This window comes from Carassius auratus, chromosome 39, assembly GCF_003368295.1.
Source record: "Carassius auratus strain Wakin chromosome 39, ASM336829v1, whole genome shotgun sequence".
Taxonomy (NCBI): domain Eukaryota; kingdom Metazoa; phylum Chordata; class Actinopteri; order Cypriniformes; family Cyprinidae; genus Carassius; species Carassius auratus.
Window position 1 is genome coordinate 1,456,059 of NC_039281.1, and position 26,788 is coordinate 1,482,846.

The 26,788-nt window shown below is 36.8% G+C and overlaps 1 protein-coding gene across 2 annotated transcripts in view; it reads right to left on the reverse strand.

Moving 5' to 3' along the window:
- The window catches only part of LOC113057625 (netrin receptor UNC5A-like), a 162,929-nt gene that overhangs the window by 71,198 nt on the left and 64,943 nt on the right, over positions 1-26,788 (reverse strand). For both annotated transcript variants that reach the window (XM_026225063.1, XM_026225062.1), the window contains exon 2: positions 897-1,118. In XM_026225063.1, the coding sequence (XP_026080848.1) occupies positions 897-1,118 (222 nt within the window). The remainder of the gene's footprint in view (positions 1-896; positions 1,119-26,788) is intronic.

Consider the following 26,788-nt stretch of genomic DNA (forward strand, 5'->3'; position numbering starts at 1 on the left):
TAACTCTATTAAAATATTACCTTTCATTTTGCGGAGCGGCTCGACTTCGCACAGTTTCTCCTGTCAAATATAAGTTAATTTCTGCAGTCATTGCATGTGATAAGCTGCCTAATATGTCATTAAAGAACATCTGGCTTTCAATCTGTTACCATTTATCATGGGTCACAAACTCTTTGTTAGGCTACAATACATTATTTAAGGCCAATATTGTTCATAAGGCTATTCATATAAGAACCACTGACCCTATATTGCCCCTTTAGAGATTATGACATCATCGTATACCAACGTCTAGCCTAATACCTTTAAATTAGTTTACAGAATGAACTTTGACAGTACTGTTGCTTGGCAACCATGAAGAGCCTATGGTTAAGCTAAATTATTACTATTAATAAATAGAACAGAACATTAGACTTACATAACACTACTGCTCCTGCAGTTTTATCAAAGCTTTCAATATGCATTGCAACATCTTGAAACTATGGTAAATTCACTGTAAAGCAAATGATTTGGGTTTTATTATTAAATCATATTATTAATAGATTACTGACATACCGAAAAACTGACATTTGTTGCAGATTAATTATTAATATTGCTGCCTCTGCTAAAAAAACCAAGAAACATCCAAACTAATCCAGCCCTTCATGATACACAGTGCACTAATAATGCAACAGACCAATCCCTGAGCACAAAGCAAGCCCTGTTCATGATATGGGCAGAAGACATTTTGAAAATTGCTTTGAAGGAAGTCCTTGTATTTTGTGCTATACTACAGAAGAAGAGCATCATATCTAGAAAGCATCCTTTATAGGCTCTCCTGTTTTCCAGTGTCATTTTATAAATGCTGCGGGTCAGCCGGCTTTATTGTCAACCTCGGAGAGAGTGTTGAGAGGGTCTACCTGTGGCAGGGTCCACGTCATGCTCGATCAAGTGCTGATCCTGGTGAACCCATTCGCTGTTGCACTTGAAGTAGATCTGAGTGGCAGGGGTTGAGCGGCAGGTGAGGGTCACTGGCTTGTTCTTAACGATATAAACATCATCAGGCTCCAACAGGAAGTGTGGCAGCAGGTCGGAGAAGGCCGCAGGAAGTGGATGCGTCACAGTGGCCGCGTGCTCTCCACCTGTGAAAGCAAGTGAGATAAAACTTTAGAGATAGGTTGTAGTTGTTCAGACGCCTGAAACCTTTTAGTAGTGAAAAGAGATAATGAGCGCATCTGATATAATTTAATATTCAGAAACCTGTGAGCATACAGATTGCTTTTGACATGCACCTGAGTGCAATACTAATCTTGTGCATCCGTATTTGGTAGAACACAGATATTCTGCCAAACACAGCTGACAAAACGTCTCCGCTACAGCAGGTCTGGGAGATCATGCTAATGACGTGCTCTTAAAAGTGCTTGCTATTCCCTGAGTGGCATGGGATTGTATTTCAAGACACAGTATGGTTAGTGATGCTGAACGTGTGTGCATATGTATTATGACATGTGCAGGGTTAACTCATGAATATTAATTAGAGTGTACTGACTTTGCTAGGTTTGATAATATTTTAAGCAACTTATGTCTTAATGAGAAACTGATCTTAAATGTAATTTCAATAACTGAACATTAAATTAAATGTTTAAACAACTTAAAAGTGTCAATGCCAAATATTTATCTGGAATAAATACACACAAATGCAAGCCTAATTCAGTCTATTTGCAAAGTGATTTGTGTCACTCTGAGCTGTTATTCTTTTATTGTTATGTCTTTTTATTATTTGGAACTTCATTGTTACACCTGCCAGAATACTCTCACATGTAAAGTTAAGTATTTAAAAATATAACAAATTGTTTTAATACACCACAAATTCAAGGCAACATGAAAACATGTCGGCTTAACATTATTTGAGATGCTAATGAGTAAAAGTAATAACAGGAATTTAAAAGTGAACCTGTTATTTACAATCCCAAATCTAATAAAAAACTCAGTTTACAGATATTATTGGAGCTTTAATGTATTTTTTTTTTCATAAATGAGACTCTAATCCAATGCAGTAACATTGCTTCTATCCGCGTTCATATTTTTACAACAATACAAATTTTAGCGTGTAAAAATTAATCACATTTAATGATATTATCAAATATTACTAAATGAAGGACATTATGAAATAGTTTCTAGTTCACACACACACACACACACACAGAATTGTGTTTCTTTTTACATTTTTTTAGGAAGGACATATGATTATGATACTAGTTTATAATTCTCACAAGAGATATTAAAAAGGCACTGTAGACTCTCAGTTTTAAATACATATTTAGATCAATAGATTTAAATACTCAGAATTAAATATCAGTCAATTTCAAGACAAAGTGTTCAGATGATATGAGCAAAAAAAAAAAAAAAAAAAGCTTCTGTCTGAAAGAGACATATAATACAATATTCCACCCCACACAGAAAAAAAATGTGTGTGTAAGAGAGAGTGAGTCCCCTTGTTAACAGGCCGAGTAAAAAGCTTCTGAGTGGTATGGCCTTGTCAGTGTTTGCCCACAGCAGTGCTGAATCCCATCTCTACTCTCTCTCTGCTGTTAATCACTGTCTTTTAAGATCAGAGATGATGGACCGATGAACATAAATCCCTCTTGCAGAATGACCACGGCACTTCAAAACATGCTCGGAAGGCCCTGTATCCAGGGCTTTAACTCAGCTCTTTATTACGGTCGGGCCGAAATGCGGTGACGTGACTGCCAGCTATTCACTGACTGACAACCACCATCGCAAATAGGCTGAATTAAACTCTTTATTCAGACGACCCCCGGTAGCGTGATCAGGTCGGGTACACGTCGCTGTTTATGGATCAAAGATCTGCATGTCTTTGTGGGTGGAAATGTTTCTCCCCAGTGTGGATTTATGGAAGGAGCATCGAGGCGGTTGGATTCATAAATATTTGGAGAGATTCAATGTGAAATCATCATTAATCAGAGCTTGGCCCTGCGACTTACGGAAGAATGATTCTTTAGCGTGGTGCAGAAACGGAGCGCACCCCTATCAGTAATTTTGTTGCTTCATTTGTTAGCGGCAATGTTTTTCTGGTCTCTGTAATTAAGAATGAATTGCTAATTTATCCTTTTCCACCCACAATCCAGAGCAATCAAGCAGCCTCAGCTGGCTGTTTATTCCCTCTTGATACAGGAGGTTCCCCACCATTGTACATCATACACACACACACACACACACATGTCTGATAGCCTTCAGGACTGAACTAATTTTTTAAAGTGATCACTTTTGCCAATTAGTTATTCCCTCTGCATGTTTCTCATTAGCGAGTTTTATTCTGTTTTTAGACTCAATGGAATCATTTGTTGAGTGCAAATAGCAAACATGACGTCAAAGCCATGAAGCAAAAAATGCTTGCATATACAGTACCATGGATTTTCTTCAAGCAAAAACTGAAGTAATTAAATTCTAACTGGCTCCAATTTTGATTTCATCAGAATTTAACAACCTTGGATTGCTTGCACAGATGCTCGTCATCAGGAAAACACAATCATGTTTGGAAAAGGGCCAGCTGAGGGTGCGAATGACATTAAATTATATTCGTTTTGAAGTTGAGAGTGTGTATTTTCACCTGCCTTCACAAACATAGGATGCATTCGTTAACAATAGCAACGATAAACTGCTTGGATGCTTTCTCTGAGGATTAATACTGAACAATACATCAAGAAAACATAAGTCACACAATGTTATAGATTTACACATCACATGAAGTTCTGGCATCCTCAGGATATCACACCCTGGAAATTACCTAAAGAAACATCCTCAAAGTCAGTGTATTATTTACACACTGAGCCAAATGTGCTGCAAGTGATTTCAGATGTTTATATATATATTTAAGCTGTCTTACAAAATCAATTTGTAATTGATTTATATATATGCTATTTACATGTGATAAATAGCATATATATAGCATATAATAAATTTTAATATTTATTATGTATTTTAAATCAGGTTGCTTGACATGTCTGCACAAACATCTGTACATTTACAAGCATACACACAGACACATCCAAACAAAATCACTTACAGAATCTTTAAACAATTATACACTTTGTAGAAAGGAGGTCTCCCAATGTCACAGTCACATAATTAAGCTAATTTGTGATATTCACACAGTAATTATCAATGGCAAGAAGACTGGCTGTTTATGACATTTTCTATCACAACGGGCCTGTGGCACAGAGCGCAAAAGGCACATCTCTACTAATGAAACAGCAAAGCTAACACTGACCTTTCCATCACCTTTTTCATCTCATCCTGCAGAAAACCACATCCTGGGTCACGCAGGTAACATTAGCTAAAGTAATAAACTTCAAGCCTCCACACGAAGACATTACCCAGCCTCACCAGGCCTGGTGCAACGCGTCATAATAATGCTGCTCTACTCATTTCCTTTTGTCATTTTACATGGTGTGCTAAGTCGCTAATTCATCAGGGTGAAATATATTGAGAAGCAAAGCTATGGCTATTGAACCTCCACTAATGCATTGTGTACGTGTTAAACTCTTAATAAAAACTAAATGTTCTGTGTCCAATGAAGGACATACATCACTTTCCAGTTACACCCCCTCTCTGTTACATTACATTTTGTGCTACGGCAGACAAGTAATTGATCTTACAGGGACATTCATTTATTAAAAACATGCTCAAATAAATCGGGAATTCAAGCCGTTCTCTTGCAAGCGGAGGATGGTGCAATCAAGGCAATTATTGCAGGTCAAAATGGCTGTCTTTGTGCTGATGTAAGACCGAGCGCCCACGGGATGTGGTCCATCTAATGAGCCTTAATTTGGCACAGTGATGATGGCCATTAGCTCCTCATGGCGACCTTTTCTACAATGTGAGAGCTCAGTAAACCAGCAGGCAGACCTGGCCCAATCTGTCCAGGTGGGATCTCGGTAAGACTGAGGTGAGATATGACAATCATAAATGAGGTTTCAAACTGTTCATGACCGTCTACATCTGTTTTCCTGACCAGTCTCAATGGTTTCAGGCTATGTTGGACCTAAGAGAGATGAATTCATTGTTTTTTCTCAGTATTTCAAAAGTATTGCAATATGCTATTCTCACTATACTGAATTGATATCCTCACAGTATAAGAGTACATTTTTTTCCTCATTATTAATTAATTTATTTAGACACTGACTGCTAACCAAGGCACACTATTCCCATGGTACAAATTTAAGGCTATATTTTTGGCCTTGCTGCCTTTATTATGAGAGGACAGTTCAGAGAAAAACAGGAAACAAATGGAATAGAGAAATGACCATGAGCCAGGACTCAAACTCAGGTCGCCCGAAGCGCTATTGCGTCATATGTCAGAATCATATTATTTTTACTGGAATGTGCCAGAGCTCAACTCTATTTTGAAGGCTCTGTAATGAAGTAAAGCAGGAAATTCAGCACTAGTTGCACATTCAGAAACATACAAGTAAAAGCTAATCACATTGATATATATATATATATATATATATATATATATATATATATATATATATATATATATATATATATATATATATATATATATATATATCACATTGATATATATATATATATACATTGATATATATATATATATATATATATATATATATATATATATGTATGTATATATATATATATATATATATATATATATATATCACATTGATATATATATATATATATACATTGATATATATATATATATATACATTGATATATATATATATATATATATATATATATATATATATATATATATATATATATATATATATATATATATATATATATATATGTGAAATCTTTTTTCTTAAAGTAAATGTAAGAATACTTACTGGACTGAAATTATTTAGGTTTACCTGATTATCCATCTATCATTTTAATAATAATAAAAAAAAATGCCTGTGACTCTTTTTTCCTACATTATAAATGACCTGCAGACAAACCACAAACTGTGTCATGTTATTTTGCATTTGGAGGTGGATGATGTTTGGGAATGCAATCGTGCAAACGCAATAAAGTTCTGTGAGGTAACTAGAACAAATTATTCTGATGACAGACTTTGGCACAGACATTTCATAATCTAACCACATGAGGCAAAGTCACAATTGTTTTTTTGTTTTTGTTTTTTTGTGCATCAAGGAATGTATTTGTTAATGTGTTTCCATCATAGTTAATGCATGTTTTCTTTTTGAGTAATAGAAATGATCTGCATCAACTGAGCACATACGTCTTTAACGCACATTTTAAGGTTTAATGCACATCCTGGCATTTCCATCCAGTGTTTATTTATCTGATGTCCAAAAATGCATGTAAAAATATGTAAATAGAAACATAGCTACTGTACTGCATTGCACTGCATGTTTTGCCCCCCAAAATAAAAACTACTGAGCTTTGGTAATATCACCTAAATAAAACATATTATTGGGAGATATATAATGACAATTGATATTTATATGCATACTATGTGAGCCATAGAAGCTGTATGTATCAAATAATATAATCAAAAGAAAGCAAGAAAGAAACCCCACTATTTTTTTAAAACATTCAGACTTGTTTAATCTTCAGGGCAATATGTACATTAATGACCACTCATTTTAAAAAAGATAATTGTAATACATTTAATCTGCATTCAAATGAAATGCCTAATTTCACAAGGAATGAGAACAGTCACAACTCAGTAAAATTGTATATTTAAGGGCTAAAATTGATATTGATATGACACAGAATTTGAATAAAAAAAGCCCATTTCAATTAAGAGAGAAAAAAATGAATAGCCTTTTTCCTTAAAGACTGTAAAATTACAGGTCATGTCAGCTGCCCATGTGCGACTGAGAATGTCTGAAACAGCTGGCTCGGAGGAGGGCGCCTTTACACCCTAAATCAGGGGTTCCCAAACTTTTCAGACCGCGACCCCCAATATTAGATTGCTGACGACCCTCCTTTATTCATGAGAGCATATAGCCATGCAAAGCTTCAAATTAAAGTCATTCTGTAAGGCTGATTGATGAGCTTCCCACACTTATGTTGTTATAGGGTTTAATATATTCATCACTCTCTTTGTACTTATTTCATATGCAAGCATGCACACACACATACAAAGAAGAAAAACAACTGCCCGTCCATGCTTAACAGGCTCCTCATGGATCAATGCACAAATGAAGTAAACACTACATAATGGCTAACGTTTGAATTTGAAATCCGAAATTACATACAACTAATATTTTATGGATACGATCTTCTATTCAATCTGATAATGCACACTCTCATCCCTGAACATTATACCAGCAATGAAACATATTTATGAGAGTGAGATATTTCTGTCAGTGTCACTGAAATGTGTCTGCTCAATAAAATAAATACTAAATTTACATTTAAATACACTACATGAAAAGACTTGGTTGTTTGTAATGCCAAGAAAGACCTGTATCTCTCCAAATACTGCCATTCTGAGTAAATCATCAATAGGGTTTTGCAACAGCTGAACACTGAGCCATCAAAACCACACTGCAAAGCACCAAAGAGACCAATCAGAACCAGATGATCATACCGCAGCTTCAAAACCCAGACCAGGAACAGACGTCCAACATCAGCCAATAAATGCCTCCAATCAACTACTTCCTTTCTCTGATCCGATGCACGATGCTCGCATTTGACATCACAGCCAAAATCTTCTGATAACTGGAACCAAACATGAAGACTCTTTCAGCTAATTTGGAATAAATCATTGTCAGACTGTAAATACGAGTCTGGTCACATACAATGGCAGAGAAAAGTCACGTAAGGTCTCTCTTCTTCGGCCACTCTTACTTCGTCTGCCCTTTCCAAGCCAATTAAAGTCCTTTATCAGTCCCTCAAACAACGCATCATAGAGCAATCACTCTGCATAATTTAAAATCACAATGATGAACGGCGGCTGTAATGCGTTTTATGATGTCATCACCTCTTTAAAATGTCTTCAGAAATTAATTTTATTAAAATTACTATACAGATTATTAAGCCATTTCATGTGCCAGTAACTTAGCAACACAACCATGGCGACGGTGGTGGTTTACAAAGTGTTGATATGGAATTTTCTCAATTCAATTTATCATACAGTATATAGATGAAATTACAGCGAGGTCACAAAACAGACATCTGTGCTTCCGGGTTCCTCAGGCAAGAAGCTTTTAGCAGCACCGCATGTCTAATAATCTCTTAAGCACTATATAATGCAATAACGTTCACTCATTTAATAAAATATATAATAAAGTGAGGCAAATTGCTTATAGTGAAGCTATCTGTACAGTACATAGGCTATTACAGTGCAAATTTAAGTATTTTAGTATTTAATTAATTGGTCTGACATAACAGGTCATAACAATCTTAAAGCTTGACACATAATACTACTACTACTACTAATAATAATAATAACAATGAATGAATAAATAAATAAACAAACAAATAAGAATTAATAATTGCCCAAATGCACATTTAACAACATAAGTAATACAATTTGTAAAAAATTATTTTAATATTATCATGTTGAAATATTTCAATAATTTGTCAAATCCTGAGTCTAGATCAAGGCCAAAACTTGGAAACTGTTATTTATTCAATGAATCAATATATTAAATTAATAAACCATAATAATTCATGTACCTCATTGTAAAATAAATATTCCAACTGAAAATCTTAAAAATCTTGGAAGTCTTATTCTTGTGGGTGAGGAGGACTAGGCAATTTTTTTGTATTGGTCCCAGTGATTGATAACAGATATTGGTACATGTACAGTCTAGACAGGAAATGGTGTTGTCTGAGGGCCTGACTGATGCCTGTTTACCACCAGACAACAAATATTTGCTCTGCCTTGAGTCCAGGTTTAGTGGAAATCTTTCCAGCCACAGCCTCTCTTCTGTTCACATCCTCAGTACACATTACAGGCTACATACGCCTCGGCTATGAGCCACATTCAGAAAATATACTATATTTTCTCCATCATGCACAAGGTACAATTTGTGTCAAAAGAGTGTCACCTCACCAAAACTGAAAATGCTAAATCTTGAGGGGCAGCATTCCTGGGTCAACTGTCACCAGTAGAAACTGTAGAAAGTTCTACTTGGATGCTTCAAATGGAAAATCATAAATATATGAGCAGAGCTTATAAGCAAACAATACATAGTGAATTCTCATAGTGTGATTGAACTTACAGTATATCTCACTAAAGCTCAATAAATAAAGACCTCACGCCAGAATCTGAAAGTTTCAGGTCACGTTAGCAAAATTGTACTTCGATAAGGGTTGCAGTGTGGCAGTATCTTATATTTCACTCATCATGTATGCATTTTTAATCTTCAGACACATTATCTCCATTAGAATAAGTTGAAAATTAGTATCAATGTCTCACACTGTGTGTCAATGTCTTTTAGCAAATGCATCCAAGAATTTGCCTTTAAAGCTACATTATAGGCATAGAATTCCCAGATATACTGTACAACATCAAAACCAACAAACAAACAATTAATAATCTGTTGTACATCATTTTGTCTTTGAGAGAAGTTTTCTTTGTTGACAAAAACAACCACAGTGAATGAAAAATAAATGGGCATTTTTCTTACACAAAACCAATAAAATCTTATTTTGAGGTGGTGCCAGAAAAAAGTAAATAGATAGATTAATTACACTGCATGCTTTCAGGAAGGATTCCGGGGTAACGTGAATACAAAAGACAAACATTCACAAACGACCAGCTGGCTGCATGGAGGGCTGATTTATAATAGCCAAGATATGCAAATTAAAAGAGAATGAATTAAATATAGTAATGGGTTTGCTTTTTTTTCTACTTACCAGGGGTCTGTCTTTCTCTCTCCAAAGCAGTGCTAAAACCATAATGTTGAGGAATGGTTTTGATTTACCCATCAAAACCAATTCGCTCATTAAGCTCATTTGAATGAGTTAAAAGGTACAATCTGTAATTACCAAAACAGCACTGCAGTAATTGGTCTGCTCAACATACAAATCAGCTATTAACTGATATTTGTAAACAATGGAAGGGGTTAGTATAATATGGTATCTCTTATATATATATATATATATATATATATATATATATATATATATATATATATATATAAATGTAAATCAGTTGGGGTCATCTATTGTACTATTTTGAATGGAGTTCAATAAATATAATGTCACACATAATGAGAAAACCTTCAAAAAAAGGTTTTTTCTTCTTTTTTTTGCACCAAAAAGGCAAAAAATGGAAATGCATTCATACATTTAATGCTATTATAATATTTTGGTAAAATTCTCATTGCATCTAGTGATGAGACATTGGTCAGAAAATAAAATTTAGCTTTCCAATCATCTTATGGAAAGGATGTGCAGATCCAGGTCCTCTTTCTAAAATAATAATAAGCATTTCTAAATGTGAAAATGTGGGCAGTCATTTTTAAATGTAAGTTACATTTTTTTTAAAGGTCAAAACTGAGTTACAGTTAGTTTTCATAGCTAAATGAGTCCTTACAAAGACCAAGGCAAAATAGTTTTATCATTATATGATCCCTTTAAAAATTCCCTTGAAAACTACTCATATTCAGTAGTGATTCATAAGAGACTATACAAAGCCAACAAATCTTTTAAGTTTCCAGCCTTCTCACCTTTCAGCTGTCACTTTAAGTACACATTCACACCACATTTACACTAATTCACCCTGTGAAAATCCAAAAACGCCATCACACTTTTCTTATAAACTAATCTAATACCTCCAAAAACCTATGATTGGTCACCTTGCCCCCAACCCTCTACCCAAATGAACTATGTATCTAAAATTAACTTAAAACAGTCATGACAACAGAAATCTTGGCCTTAAATGTATATGGCAGTAAATTTGTTCCCCAACTGTCGAAGTGAGTAATGCTGTTAAGATCTGAAGTCCTTAATGAGTATCCCTGTGCTGTGAAACAGATTTCTCCAAATTTCAGATTTGATTTGCTTTTTATCATTTATCTCATTCTTCTGCCTCAGCATTGAAAGGCCTGCAAGAGGTTGCAAGGTGTCAAACAAATCCAGTAAGACAAGCCTCTACAACCTTGTAACCTAACCTGTAAGTGACATGGAGGTACTTGTTTCGATAACAGTGAAAGACAGTGAGAGTTTAAGGTTAATGCAAAGTTTTCTTTCCTTTTCATCCTCTCTTTAGCTCAGATCTCACACATATTGTATAAGCGTGATAAAATAAGAAAAATGCACAAGAAAAAAGGACATGTATTAAAGAAAAGATTAGTGAGCAACTATAAAAAGGCTAGACTATCTCCTCTCCTTACACACACAGACAGGAATCAATGTTTTATCTAGTTTCTTGTCCAGATATGTCTGATCAATATATCCAGGGTCTATCAAATGTTCCTTGAAAATAATAAGGGCTTATTTTCCATCGATTCAATGCCCCGTGTTAACCCTAAAAATCATAGAAACCTAGAAACATTACTTTTAAATATATATATATATATATATATATATATATATGGTAATGGATGTTTCAAAAAAGGGCTTGTTGCAAAAATGGAAATGATTGTGATCGTTCGCTATCCGCTCTGGTAATTGACACTTGTACAATATGCACTTTTCAAGGAAAGCGCATGCCGTGAACATAAATGTAGACACAAATGATTCCTTTTCTTGTGGTTGTCATTAGCAGCCCAACTTCCCTATAGAATAACTTTATAAACTAGATAATGAAACAATACAGGGTCATTTGCCTAACAGAAGATCACAGGCTGCCCTCTAAAGGCACTAGAAATAAAAGACCAGACTTACAGCCTTGTGTTCCTGGGTGACTTAAAAGCTGTTGAGTTGAGTGTGATATACAGGCTAATAAAACATGACATTTCGGTTAGGTTCATACGAAACATCCCCTGAATGGAAATGTTTAATATGGGAACTGTGGCATCTTAAGCTAGTCAATTATCTGACCTACACATTGTTTTTTTCCCCGTTCTTCAATTGAATTGAATCACTTTCTTTTAAAATGTTTATATATATATATATATATATATATATATATATATATATATATATATATATATATATATATAGTACAGACCGAAAAGTTTGGACACACCTTCTCATTCAAAGAGTTTTCTTTATTTTCATGACTATGAAAATTGTAGGCATCAAGGCATCAAGAGCTATTTGACCAAGAAGGAGAGTGATGGGGTGCTGCGCCAGATGACCTGGCCTCCACAGTCACCGGACCTGAACCCAATCGAGATGGTTTAGGGGTGAGCTGGACCACAGACAGAAGGCAAAAGGGCCAACAAGTGCTAAGCATCTCTCGGGAAACTCCTTCAAGACTGTTGGAAGACCATTTCAGGTGACTACCTCTTGAAGCTCATCAAGAGAATGCCAAGAGTGTGCAAAGCAGTAATCAAAGCAAAAGGTTGTTACATATTTTCAGTTGTTTCACACTTTTTTGTTATGTATATAATTCCATACATAATTCCACATGTGTTAATTCATAGTTTTGATGCCTTCAGTGTCAATCTACAATTTTCATAGTCATGAAAATAAAGATGGTCTGTCCTGTATATATATATATATATATATATATATATATATATATATATATATATATATTAGTGGTGGGCCGTTATCGCCGTTAACGTGCTGCGTTAACGCAAGACTCTTATCGGGCGATAAAAAAATATCGCCGTTAATCTATTCTCAAAGTTGGGTTGGGAGCTGGGTCTATACTAAGCGAGCTATGATGACTTTCACCTTGATATTTTATATAACCGACTGGTTGAGGCCAGCCTAACGGACAGCGACACTGAACCGAGCTCTCTTCTGCAAAGTTCTCCTCAAAGTCCCTCCTGCACCGGAACGAACAAATACAAATCGCAGTTTGAAACAAACAACAAGATGTGAAAGAGCCCGATTTACTACTCGCGGTGTTCTGGTGTTCAGGGCTCACGCAGAGAAGGCGTCTCGAGACGCTAAAAATAAGCGTTTTCAAGTGTTTTGATCAAAACACTTGAACATCGAATTTGCTTATTTTTGCTCTAGTGCCGACAAATACATACAAAATATGTCAAAATATCCACCTTGGAAATTATGCTCGAAAAAACTGTCAGTTATTTCTCAAGTGAAAGTAAACAGTTATATTGGATGCGTTCATCGTCTCATCGTCTGTTCATTAGGGACTGCGCCTAATTTAGCTACTGGCTGCTGTAATGTTAATCCAAGAAAATGAAAATCACTCACTGCTCTTGACTACTTTGTAGTTTTAACAGTCAAACCAAAAAATTTTCAGACACCAGATATATTTTTTGATATATATTGCAAAACTGTAATAATGTGAGAAATGTTGAAGGTGTCTGAATAAATGTAGGTTTCATTGTATATTTCATTTTTACATTGAAGACTATCCAGTGCTTTTTTACATTTAATTATTTAGTTTCTGTACCTTGACAACTACAAACTTGAAAAAACCTTAAATATTGTGTAAATAGCACAAATAAATAAAAATAAACGAACATACAAATTAGACAATTTCAAACAGGGCCCACTGGTACAACCTTCACCGGGTCCCCGCTTGTGCAATGTGGAATTAGATTACAGCTTTTTCAAGCAGTTTGTGATGCATTTTGGAAACAGGAGATGTACATTTCTAATGCACCATCTAGCTTGATAAACCCCTTCTCAAAGACTTACTGTTTGTCAATTTTATTTGGGTAACACACATATTCTGAATGCCGTCAGCACAATTCGAATGAGCCATTTTAATCTAGATTAATCTAGATTAATTTCAAGACCACAGTGAGATTAATCTAGATTAAAAAAAAATAATCTATGCCGACCTCTAATATATATATATATATATATATATATATATATATATATATATATATATATATATATATACGTATATATATATATATATATATATATATATATATATATATATATATATATATATATATATATATATATATCAATAGTATGGCAAGATGACGAACCAGGATTGGGGAATGTTACTTTCAAATATCTACAGAAGGCATGTTTGGCTTCATAAAGCACTGCACAGACCAATCTGCATTTGACTTGAAAGTTCATGTTGTTTAAGATTTTGTAAACACAGAAACCACATCAATGTTATGTATGTTATCAAAATACCTTCAGAGAGATTGATTTCACCATTGACCAGATTCACCTATGACAACGATCATGTGTTTTGTGTTTATTCTGACCACTTCAGTTCTGCAAAATCAGCATTCTTATAACGGTAAAATCTAATTTAATGTAATCTTAATACGAATGGCTTATATTAAAATTTATTCTTGGATAAACAGGCATAGTACATAAATTACTGGATGTAAAGTTCTTATGTTGCTACATTAAAACATCTAAAGCATCTGTGTATTTGACAAATATTGCATCTAATCCATTTCATCTGTGACAAAGTAATCAGACACAGCACTAGCATCGCTGCAGGAAGCAGGAAGTGTCCAACTTCCCTTCCCCATTTTCGGCTCTTTTCCCAACAGCAAGCAAATTTTGCCAATCGGTTACTTTCGATCATAGAGTGTTTTCTGTTTTCAATCTGTTCAAGCTTACTCAGAATTTTTTTTAATTCAAAACCAGCATTTGATTTATTTTAATTTCACTTATTAATGTGTATTGTTAGAAAATAACAACTAGACAATTCAAGGTCATCTTGGTTGAGCATCGTAACCCTTGTTCCATGATGGAGGGAATGGAGGTGTGTCGAAGTTCCATCACTGGGGTTCACACAAGGTGTTCCTATATTAAACGCCACAGCTGTTGAACTGCATTACGAGTCCATGGGGGTGCAGGTGTTGACAAGCCCAGCATGTCACAACCAAATGCACCTCTCCTCCTCATAACATTCCAATTCCCAAGACTTATGACCTCACTCTCCAACTGGAAGAGAGCTGCCATATAGCCTTTTCTCATCAGAGAAAAAAAAAGGTAAAATAGCGGCTGAAAAGTCTTGGTTCTTAATGTCCGGGAGGGGTTGGTGGGGAAAGAACACTATGGAGACCAAATCCTACCCAAAAGCGAGGTAACGTGGAGATATAACCTATGGACTCACTAAAAGGGAGCACTACATAGGGAAGGTTTCTGTGGTGGGCTCCACATAGGGGGAGAACTACAAAGCACAGAAACAGGCAACAGACCAGCTGTCTGTCTAGGGAAAACACTGAGTTCTTATTAGGAAGAGGGCAGTGGATTAATATGCATATGGAACCACCGTAGTCAGTCACAACATATGGAGCAGCAACCCATTACGAGAATTCACTCGAGGGATACTTACAAGTAATGAGTTCTTGCAACGAGTTTCTCCACCAAGCTCACAATGTACATTTGGAGTGTAAATGCAAAAGGGTGTCTGTCCAGGACCTCTTGGAGCCAACTGATTCAATAACACATCTCTGAGGGTCCTTCCCTTGAGAATAATTATTTTTTCTATTGAAAATCCACCACTTCAGGTCATATAACCACCTTATGAGGGGGCTCTAGCCTGAGTGATAGGGTTCACCATCGTAGGTGAAAGACCTCCCGTTGAGGGACCGAGTATGGGGACTTCAGAGATCTGAGCATGGGTGCCAAATCGTACAATTAGCAATGATGCTTAGTTGGGAAGATGCGTTTTTACATATGCCCCCAGGCTAGCTGTGTGCCTGTGCATCCATGCCAAGGGAAGCCTCAGACAAGGAACCACATTGGGCAAAAGGAAGAATCCTGTGAGGCAACAGATGTGTCTGGGCCTGACTGAATCACTCTAAGCAACTTTTGGGCAATTGAATGCTTTTCCAGTCTGACCTGAACACCCAGCTGGACTGGGTGATGAAGCAACATGTCTGAGGGTGTGAGCACCAACTTGCCTAAAAGGGCCAAGGGTGGCCTTAGCAACTTCCTGAAAGATGTAAGGACACAGAAACAGATCTAACCTTCAGGCCTATTGCCACAAATCAATCCTGGTTCCTGGCACATGTTACTTTGTGTTCCGAGGTCAGTATCCTGAATGGGAACTTCAAGTGCCTCGATTCAGTGTTCTCAATTCAAGATTGGTCTGAGACCCCACACCCTTCTTGAGTATAATGAAGTAAGGGTTGAACCTTTCATCTTGGCTAGGGAGACAGGCTCGGTTGCATAATTCACAAGAATGGTAGCAATTTTAACCCGAAGAACAACACTGTCCCCTAGACACCTAGTGAACTGAATCACATAGTCAAGCTGAACGGCCCTGAGGAGCCAATGGAAATGGCTGGGTAGTACAGACATCTTGCCAATGGTCACAGGGACTACGCTCATAATACCTGAGACAGGGTTCCTGTGGCATTGTGGAACAAGGCTCACCATGGCAGAGGATGTTGTGTCCTTCGAGGCACTCGGTGAAGGTCGCACAGCACCAGCCTTGTCCCCCATGTCTGCTATGGAAGCCTTTGACGTACAAAGGAGCCAAAGCCTAGGTTTATCACACTGGCTTGAGATCACACTTCGTGCATCAAACGTGAGGAGCATGGTTTCAAAAATGAAACATGATTTTTGCATGCAAAATGCACCGTAATCACTTTCTCCATCCGGGGACCCCATATATCCCTTTGTTGGGCCACAATCAAAGGTGGTGAGAACGGAGGAACCAGTGTATTGTGTTATGGCAGAAAGGTGCGTTTCACAATTTCATATTCTCCTCGTGCACTTCTGGAAAGAAAGGAATTGGGGCAAAGCGTGGAAGAGTGTCGCACTCGGGTTCCAAGAACCAACCAACCAAGACCCAGGCTGCCAACTCAGCATAAGTCTCAGACTGACACTCAGCACCAGGAAGGGCTAGGTCAGTAGAGGTATCTGCTTTCGAGAGGTATCCTCTCATCTGTGAAAGACAACTCATTCTCATTGTAAGTTCCGAATGAGAGCTCGAACACACACTGATGCGGGCTCCCAAACTCACCCGGAAACACTGCTGGACAACATGTGTGGTTGGAAGAATGAGAGGTCCGTGGTAATTCATCCGGCAAAATTGCTTCCACAACATCTCCTTGCTCTCCATTAGTGCACATAATCGAGGCCTTGTACCTGGCAGGTGAAGGGCCCGGGCGGGAAGCAGCTGAGGTGACTTGCAGTCTATCTGTCAAAAATAAACGTGAGTCGCGAGCACAATGTGCCGATAGCCAGGTCCCTGCAAGAAGGACATAAACCTTACACAAAAGCTGCTTCAGCATGGGTGCAGCCAAACACTGAGCACAGTGATTGTACCTGACAGAGGGTGAGATGTAGAAAACACAACCAGAAAGGCACGGATAGAAAAACATGTTGTAAACACACACAAATCCATCCGTGAGGCTCTTTAAGAGAAATTGATTTTTTTAGGAGGAAATTTGCAAAGATCGCCATTGAAGCACCCAGGGTTACTCTCACTACACGCATCTGTGCATGAGCAGGAGAGAAACCACTGCTAGTGCCATAGATCCAACAATGAGTCTGCAATGTGAATGAAGTGCTGCACCTCTATGCAAATTTTCGCTCGCCATTTTCATTGGCCTTTTCTCAATGTCAGAGGTGTCTGGGCTCCCAAGTGAGACCCCTAGTGTCAGAACAAAAAAACAAACTAAAAAAAGTTAGGCCCTATTGCATACCTCAAAAAACCTGAAGTACACACACATTCTAAAGACAAAAAAGACATGAAATGAATGTGAATCCTTGAAACTTTTTGAAATTGATGTGAAAGGGATGATTGTGGTAAAAAAGTAGAAGAGGTCTTGTGTAAAAAGAGAACATTCATGAAACAATTTAGATTAACATATTATCCCTTAACTATGGTGATCGAGAGAGCTCAGTGCCCTCCAACTTCAGAAAACACATACAAATAGAAAAAGCAAAAGCAAATTTAAGCTGCAGTCCATAACTTTTTTGGTACAAAATGATCTGAAATCAATATTTGAGCAAGTACATAACCAGCCAGGGTTCAAAACTATCGCATTACTTTAGCCCAGTTCACAACAGTTAGCTACCGTATTTTCTGGACTATAAGTCACACTTTTTTCATAGTTTGGCTGGTCCTGTGACTTATAGTCAGGTGCAACTTATTTATCAAAATCAATTTGACATGAACCAAGAGAGATGAACCAAGAGAAAACATTACTGTCTACAGCCAAGAGAGGGCACTCTATGCTGCTCAGTGCTCCTGTAGTCTACCCCTGAAAATATGGAGCGCCCTCTCGCGGCTGTAGACGGTAATGTTATCTCTTGGTTCTTGGTTATAAATAAATGTGACTTATAGTACAGTACGACTTATATATGTTTTTTTCCTTGTCATGACGTATTTTTGGACTGATGCGACTTATACTCAGGTGCAACTTATAGTCCGAAAAATACGTAATTCAATTGTTTTCTCATTTGAGTGGTACAGGAAGGTTTTGTAGGAAATTTGAGCATGTCACTGCGTCATTACGTCACGTCTGTACCACATAAAGAAGTTTTCCCAGCTACTAGGCTATCGCATGTGAGGATACTGCAGGTGACGGATCATTTAGCCTTTTCTCATAGTAGCTGGAATAATAGAATGTATTATTTTGATGGCGGAATGCAATCCAAAAAGGACTGTGTGTTTATAAAACTTAAATTATATTGCAGTTTTAAATGTGCCTCTGATTAAAGATTAAATCACCATTGACAGCGTGATTTATTGTAATGCTTTTTTCCTCAGTTGGTCAAAACAAACATGGCAGACTTTTTAATTTCTTTATCAGATGACAATATACGGATAAAATTCAAGCAACTCACATTGGGAAGATAATTCCACTGACAGCTGCAATTGTAGGTTTTCAAACAGAGATGGCGACAAGGAGGCAAAACTAACAGACTGCAGCTTTAAGAAAACATCTTCATCAGTTTGACAGCACATGTGCTGCAAATAATCACAACACAATCAAATACAAAAACATGCTGCAAATTCTCACATCACAAAGAAATAAAGAATTGGACCGCAAATGTTCACAACACAACTAAATAAAGAAACGCTACAAATACTCACAACACAACCAAATTTAGAAATGCAAGTACAGACCACAACGGGAGGACCCCAACAATGCCCCAAATTACCCAAATAAAAAATACATTATTTTTATTATTTTTTTTTTCTTTTTTAATTGATTACCATTTGTATAACAACAGTTGTACAAATACCATGGTTAAACTATGGTTAGTGTAATAAATCCATGGTTAATTTGTGGTTACCTTGGTTTATCTAGAGTAACCTTTTTTTTTTAATAATAAATTCATTTAATAAGTAATTTTAATATTAAAACCATATGGTTGATTTTTGTAAGGAAAGCTGTAAAGTAAGTTAGCCAGCTTTCGTGCTTACACAGTTACAGCAGTTGTGTATTTTGTTCACAAAGTGTTTTCCCCTCTTAATAATGTTGTTGTTTGTATTCTGTGTGGTTGCTGTGTACTACTGTAGCTTTTGATTTCAAGAGAAATTTCCTGTAAAAAACTTAACTTAAATTCCAGCAACAAAAATGCCACAGAAATTACATTCATCTGCACAGATATTCTAAAACTGCAAACATTAAATCCAATTTTTCCTTTTCGCCACACACACACACACACACACACACACACACACACACACACATTATATATAGATATATAATGTGTATATCTGTGTGTGTGTGCCTGAATTAATGTGAAAAAACTATCCTGATAATTAGCTAATTACGTCTGGAGAATGTGCTTCATATTATGCTTTCTTTGCGACTACACCAAACTATAACCAGAAGTATCCTCTTGTGACTTGTCAACTTGTTCACCTGAAATCCACATCCTCCTCCTCACGCAGGCCTGGCTGAGCTTTGAGAAGTCTGACTTCAGAAGTTTAATTAGCGTGACAAAGCAGCAAGGCTAGTACACCAGAGATTCCTTTTAAAAAGGCACATAATATAATACTTAACAAGAATAAGACAAAGGAGCACATGGGCACCTGCTCGGGCGTAATTATAGCCAAGCTATGCTAATGCAAAACAATAGAGTGCCACAGTAGTTTTTTTTTCCTGTTCTTGCACAGTGAATTTAAAAGGTAATTGAACTTTAAAAAATAGGCACTAAAATATTAACCAGTTCCACAATTTTGAACCTGACAATGCACAGTTTTCTTCAACACAAGTTAATGAACCTTCAAGTGCTGAAATCATTCTGGGTTCTGCAGTGATTTTCAATGTGACCTACTGAGGCAGAATTTCCATGATGATCCAAGCCTAAGTAAAAACTATCTGTTAGCATTCCCATTCATCTCAAAGGCTTTTTCTCAGCGGTAATAACATTAGCATATATGGAATGAAGAGTTTTCTCCAAGAAGTAAAACATGAGAGATTGAGATAGAAAACTTGTCAGTTTAAAACATCTATTATGGTTCAACAATCACATCGTGTCATTAGGAAAATCGTGGAAGGTGTTTGACTTCAATCATAGATTCAAGATGAATACATTTTGCAGTATGCAGCCACATTATCATCTTAGAATATGGGATGATCACTAGGGAAGAGTATTCGAACCCTAGGGTGCACTTGATGCTGTCAAATGACCTCATATTATTGGCTGTTACAGGGCCATACAGTGCAATGATTGGACTTAATGACTCCCAACAGATGGCTACCCATACCATTACATACAACCTGCAATGCTTAATGGTAGGCAATATTATGTGTATAAAGGGATAGTTCAACCAGGTTCTAAACCAGTATTTTGTGTGAAACAAAAAAGAAGATATTTTGAAGATCGTTTCAGACCAGAAAATGAAAGTCAATGCTTCCATATTCCATATTGCTTTGATCCCCACTGATTTTCTGAATTTGTGTTTCACAGAATAAAGAAAATCATGCAGGTTTGGAACAGATTTTTGGGGATGAACTATTCCCTTAGGACATGCACAAATAAAATTAGCCACCAGAAAACTGGTGAAAAGTTTACTTGCAGAAATTGGTAAAAAAAAAAACAACAACCCCGTTTCAATGTGTTTTCGTGACATTAAACACTTTCAGTATATTAGACATAATTGGTGTAAGACGTACATGTAAAAACACTCATTGTTCCCCTTTCCAGGTAAATAGTTTTAAGAAAAAATTATTAAAGAGCAATTATTTACCAGTTCATCTGTAATTAAGGAACAAACCATTCTGCTCAAGAAAAGTCACATTTTTAAGTGTTAATTGCAAGACTTCTGTTATAACTGAAACATTTTTAATTGCCAACACATCTATTGTGCCTAACTTTGGAGATGCATTTGAAATTCATCTATATTTGTAATATAGCAGAGGACAGTCAGTTGATTTAGTTTCCAGAGGAATCAATATTCAAATACTCACATGAAAGTGAAAGGCAAAACGGGACTTCATGTGATAAGAGTAAAACCCATAGAGAAATGAAAGACAAAGCAAGAAATCTGATCCGAGTTTTCCTCTGAGTCAAACAGACAGGATCAGACTCGCATGCACGTTTAGGATATCAGCTCTCAAAAGCTGAGCAAACTCAAACTCCCCTCAAATGCCATTCTGATCAATTCTATTAATTTCCCCCTGCAAACTTCCAGATGGATTGCTCTGATTTCACAAGCGACAGACACATCGTGTCCTCTGACTCCAACCATAGATGAATACAAATGACGTAAAAAGCTCATCTTTTATGACTGGAGACCACCTCTGGAGGATCCCGTCCAAAGCCAAAGATCAAAGATAAGTCAAAGCACGTATAGTACCCCATGAAGCCGCTTTGTTACGACATGCATAATCACATAAAGGTAATCCATGCACATAAAAAGCTCTGCTGCATGTGTACATCATGTCTGTGATGGATGGGCTCTGGGTTTAATATGATTGTATTATCTAAGTGTTTTCTTTGTCATTTATTATACGCTCCCATTTTTGTTCTCAATTTGGCAGCACGTGTGACCCCTGGCGGTACGGCATGATTTATTTTTCACAATTATTAATATGAAGTTATTGAAGGACAAGAGTTCCTCCCAGATAATGAATTGCTAACTCCAGAGTCGATATTCTGAAGATTATTGCTGACATTTCATTGGCATATCTCTCTTGAAAAGTTGAACAAGCCAAAAAGTAACTTTGCAAGCCGGCTTTTTTAAATGCTGTAGTTAAATCTAATCAAGTGGCTAAGCAGCCCTTCTCTCAAGCTGTGTTTGTACCTGGCAGTCACACGAACAGTAACTATGTCAAACATAATGTCTACTTCTATTCATAAGGATGCCATTTAAAAAAAGGAATATTCATTATCAGACTCCATAAGAGACATTGTGGCAAGTAACAGTCTATACTTGCTTAAAACATGGAGTGATTTTCAAATGACCTCAGCACAATAGAAAAATAATCAAGTCAAAATATATAAACATGTATGAGCTTGAATGTGTGTGGGCTTACTTAGCTATACTTTGGAGGGGAAACTATCCAGTGGGGACGTCCTCTAAATGACAAAACAATTCAGGTATGGGAATCATAAGGCATTTAACGACTCTGTTTTAAAGTGATTCTTTTGGAAACCAGATGTTCATTAACATGTCAAACAAATTTTAACATATAGTCATATACAGTAGTCAACATTTGAAGTGGATCAAAACCTTTCATCAAAGTTGTCCTAAAACCTAAAACCAAAATGTGTTCTTGTCTCAGGACAACTTTTAATAAACTTTTTTGATCCACTTCAAATCTTGATTAATGTAGTCTCTAGTAAATCAGTCTGACTAATTCAGAGATTAAGTGACACAGTAGACCAATTCTAACCAATAACTCAATTTGAGGCTGATTTCAGTCATAAAATATTCATTAAAAGAAAGAACTGGCTCAGTCTCATACATCTAAATCAGATTTAATCTGTCATGCTTCTGGTTTGTGTATTAAAACTAACTTTAAAATATATTTGTGATGTTATTTATATACATAGAGAGAAAGAGAGAGAGAGAGAGATTATAGTTTTGTAAGTATACTTATAATAGTAATTTTTATATAATATGTATTCTATAATATTACTATAATATATTATAAAAAATATCCAAACATTTAAAGTATTTACAACTGACATAATATTACATTATATCTTGATAACTTGTTTACTAATACATTTCTGAAGAGGGTTACATGTGTTAATCTTTAGGCCAAAATACTTTGTTTCTTTCTTACATTTTTTTCTAAAAACTTTCATGTATTTTTTAGGGATGCACCGATTGGGAAATTCTGGGCCGATACGATACCGATGTTTAACATAACATCTTGGCCGATGGCCGATGCCGATGTTTTTTCTTTTTGTTATTTATTTCTTCTTTTGTGCCACGGAAACATACAAGTCTTTCGGCTCTTGATCACACTATCCTAGAATGAGCACAAATTCAATCAGACCAATTTATGAAACAAAAACAACCTTTTAATGTCACTTTCTGGTTGACATTAGTTATAACCTTATTTATGACAAGTTTTTTACTTTTCTGAAAAATAACATTCAAAAACATTTGACTGCTAACTAATCAATGAAAAGATTGTTTCAGTACATTGCCCAACAAAATTATTTGAGTGGTTTTAGCCTGATAAACAAAAACTTACTCGATGAGATTATTTTTCATGGACGTGCTCTGTCGGATCGTTGCCTCTTGCGCTCTGTGTGATGTGCGCTCTCCATCGCGCATCCAATCCTCTGCACCGGCAGCAGGCAACAGGTGTGCCTCAAGTATTTCTCGAGCGTGTTGTTTAACATCCTCATCAAAGTAACGATCCTTGTATCTGGGGTCTAAATAGGTGGCAATGCAGAACATGGGATCGTACTGGATTTGATCGAAGCGTCTATTTACAGCCTCTAATAATGAGTTCTTTGTTGTTTTAACGCCGTGGTCTGTGTCAGCCTGCTTACTCAGAAGAAGTCTCAGGGCTGTCACAGAGGGGATGACATCTGCAGCTGATGCTTCTGATGAGCTAACTTCTCTCGTCAATTGTTCAAACGGGGAGAGGAGTGATATAACGTTTTCAATTAATTGCCACTGGTTTGCACTGAGAGTGGCCGGGAGGTCGTAGTCTGCGGCATATGTAGAAAGTGTGCGCTTTTGTTCCAGCAAGCTCTCCATCATATAAAATGTACTATTTCAGCGAGTGGAAACATCTTGCTGTAGCCTTTTTGGTTTCATTCTAAACAGGATCTGCACAGCATGGAGACGTGAATATGCGAGGGGTGAGTGTTTAGAGTGGCCGACAATTTTTCGGCAAATAGCCACAACATCCGTGAGGCTGCGCTGGCTAAAAACACTGCCAGTTGCCGTGTGTGCGCCATGCAGCCAAAACTAGCCATACCACTGTCCATCATAGCTTTCGTCATATTCCTAGCATTATCTCTCACGACAGCATGCAGTCTGGTTTTGTCGATTGCCGCTCCCGTCTCGGACTCGGTATCTACCCCCGCCCAAATAAAAAGAGGGAAAAAAGTTTCTCCTGAGCACAGCGTTCATGACACACACAATCATCAGACATCGGCGAATGTCATTTTTATTTTCCCGATGGCCGATGGCAGTTAACGAGGCAAATATCGGCCGTTAACGATGTTCAGCCGATGCATCGGTGCATCCCTAGTATTTTTACATTTTCTATGCACAAATTATTTCTACAGAATTTCTTAAAGCATACAGAAAGCCACTTTCCCAAATGAAATGCATAGTATAGGAACAATTGCCATGGAGGGAAGTGATGTTTGGGATCAAGTGCATTGTGAACATCTGTTGATTGTGACCGTGCATTCATTTAGATTCTTTGGAAGTAACAGTACACTATCGATTATGGAAATCTAACAGAAAACCACAAAAGACATAACGGACATGATTACACGGCAAAGATTGCCCCCAAACACTACCTAAGATCAGAAGGAGAGAGACGCACATGCTGAGAGATAAGGTTGCATGTGAAATTGTACAAATGAGAGAAGTGAGACAGAAATGAAGAAAAAGAAAGAGAAACCACACATATGTCATGACCAGCAGTGCGTGTGTGTGCAACTCTCATTTGCTTTCTGGGGTTGATGATTTTTTGACAGGCATCAGGATGGGAGTGGGAAAGCGTAGGCCCGTTAATGACACCTTTCCACAAATTGGAACGAGAGGACAAGCTCTGGCCAATAACAAGGGAACAGGTCTCTGAATGTCTCTGGAATTTTCTTTATCTCCCAATATTACCTCTCTCTCTCAGTCGGTCTCATGCTTTCTTCCTCTCTCTCTCCATCCCTCTCTCACGCATCCACGACCTCTGGGACAAGCTTATCTCTCTGCTCAGCACCGAAAGAGATGTTTTTTTAGTGCTGAACCACAAATTATGTTTTTTTTTTTTTTTTTTTTTACCACACAGCTGTCATGTCAATGATGGGTAATTTATGGCAACTGTACAGGCTAACGCACCCAATAAGATGATTTATCACCAAAAATAATATAATATTAATAACAGCTTCATCCTTTGGGGATATGGGCAGCAAAGTGTGGCTGGAATGAGTGGTGGGTACGCTTTAGAGTGTGGAATTAAGCCACAGCCTGAAGAACAGAAAGTCTCCAGACACAGCTATGTTAACTGTGGTGTTTGAGGTCAGAGTTGCGCTTTACAAATGGTTCACTCTAAATGTTTTGGATAAGGAATCAGTATAATTTTGCTTGTTATATTAATCAGCATATAAGCAAAGTGAGGGAAGTGAAGTGACATGCAGCAAAGTATGGTGACCCATACTCAGAATTTGTGCTCTGCATTTAACCCATCCAAAGTGCACAAACATAGCCGTGAACACACACACACACACACACACACACACACACACACACACACACACACAGAGAGCAGTGGGCAGCCATTTATGCTGCAGCGCCCGGGGAGCAGTCGTGGGTTCAGTGCCTTGCTCAAGGGAACCTCAGTCGTGGTATTGCCGGCCCGAGACTCGAATGAGAATGAATGAAATTCAGAGTATGAATGTGAATTTATTAGTGCATCCTAATCAATTAAATATTTGTTTACATATTAATAATACAGTATATCATATAAATAGAAAAACTGATACTGTAAAAATCTACTTTCATTTTTTTATATTTGATGCACTGAATTATCAAAAAATGTAATATACTATAATAAAGGTTTATTGTAAATATACTATGTTAGAGTTTTTTTATTTAAATATATTTACAAAAATATTAAATGCATATAAATGTTTCACTGTATAATTATAATAATAATTTAAAAAAATATTGTACCTTCTATTCCACTCTACAAACCAGCAAACAACAAATCACTAAATAAGTGCCATGCTTTGGCAAGTGGGCTTGAAAAAAAAAAATAATAATAATAAATAAATAAATAAATTGTTTCAACAACTTACTATTTCAAATCTTCTTCAACTTTCTTCCCTATGTTTTCCACATTTCATGTGATTGTTGTGAAGTCTGTGCTGTCAGTCTGACTAAAACCGGACCTCCTGTGGCTGTGCAGGCGAACACACACTGTCACCGCCTGCAGCACAGATTTCATCCCGCCATCCCTGCCAGTAGGGGGCCTCACACATACCTCTAACACGCTGGCCTCTTTTCTTCCTCATCTGAATTTTGCTCTACACCCCAGATGACTTGTGCTTAGTACAATTTGTTCCCTCGCATAACACTGAAAATTTTCACATTTCCAATCCAATTTCTTGAAACCTCTTAAGAAAACAACAACAACAAACAACAATAACAATCTACAGTTTTGTA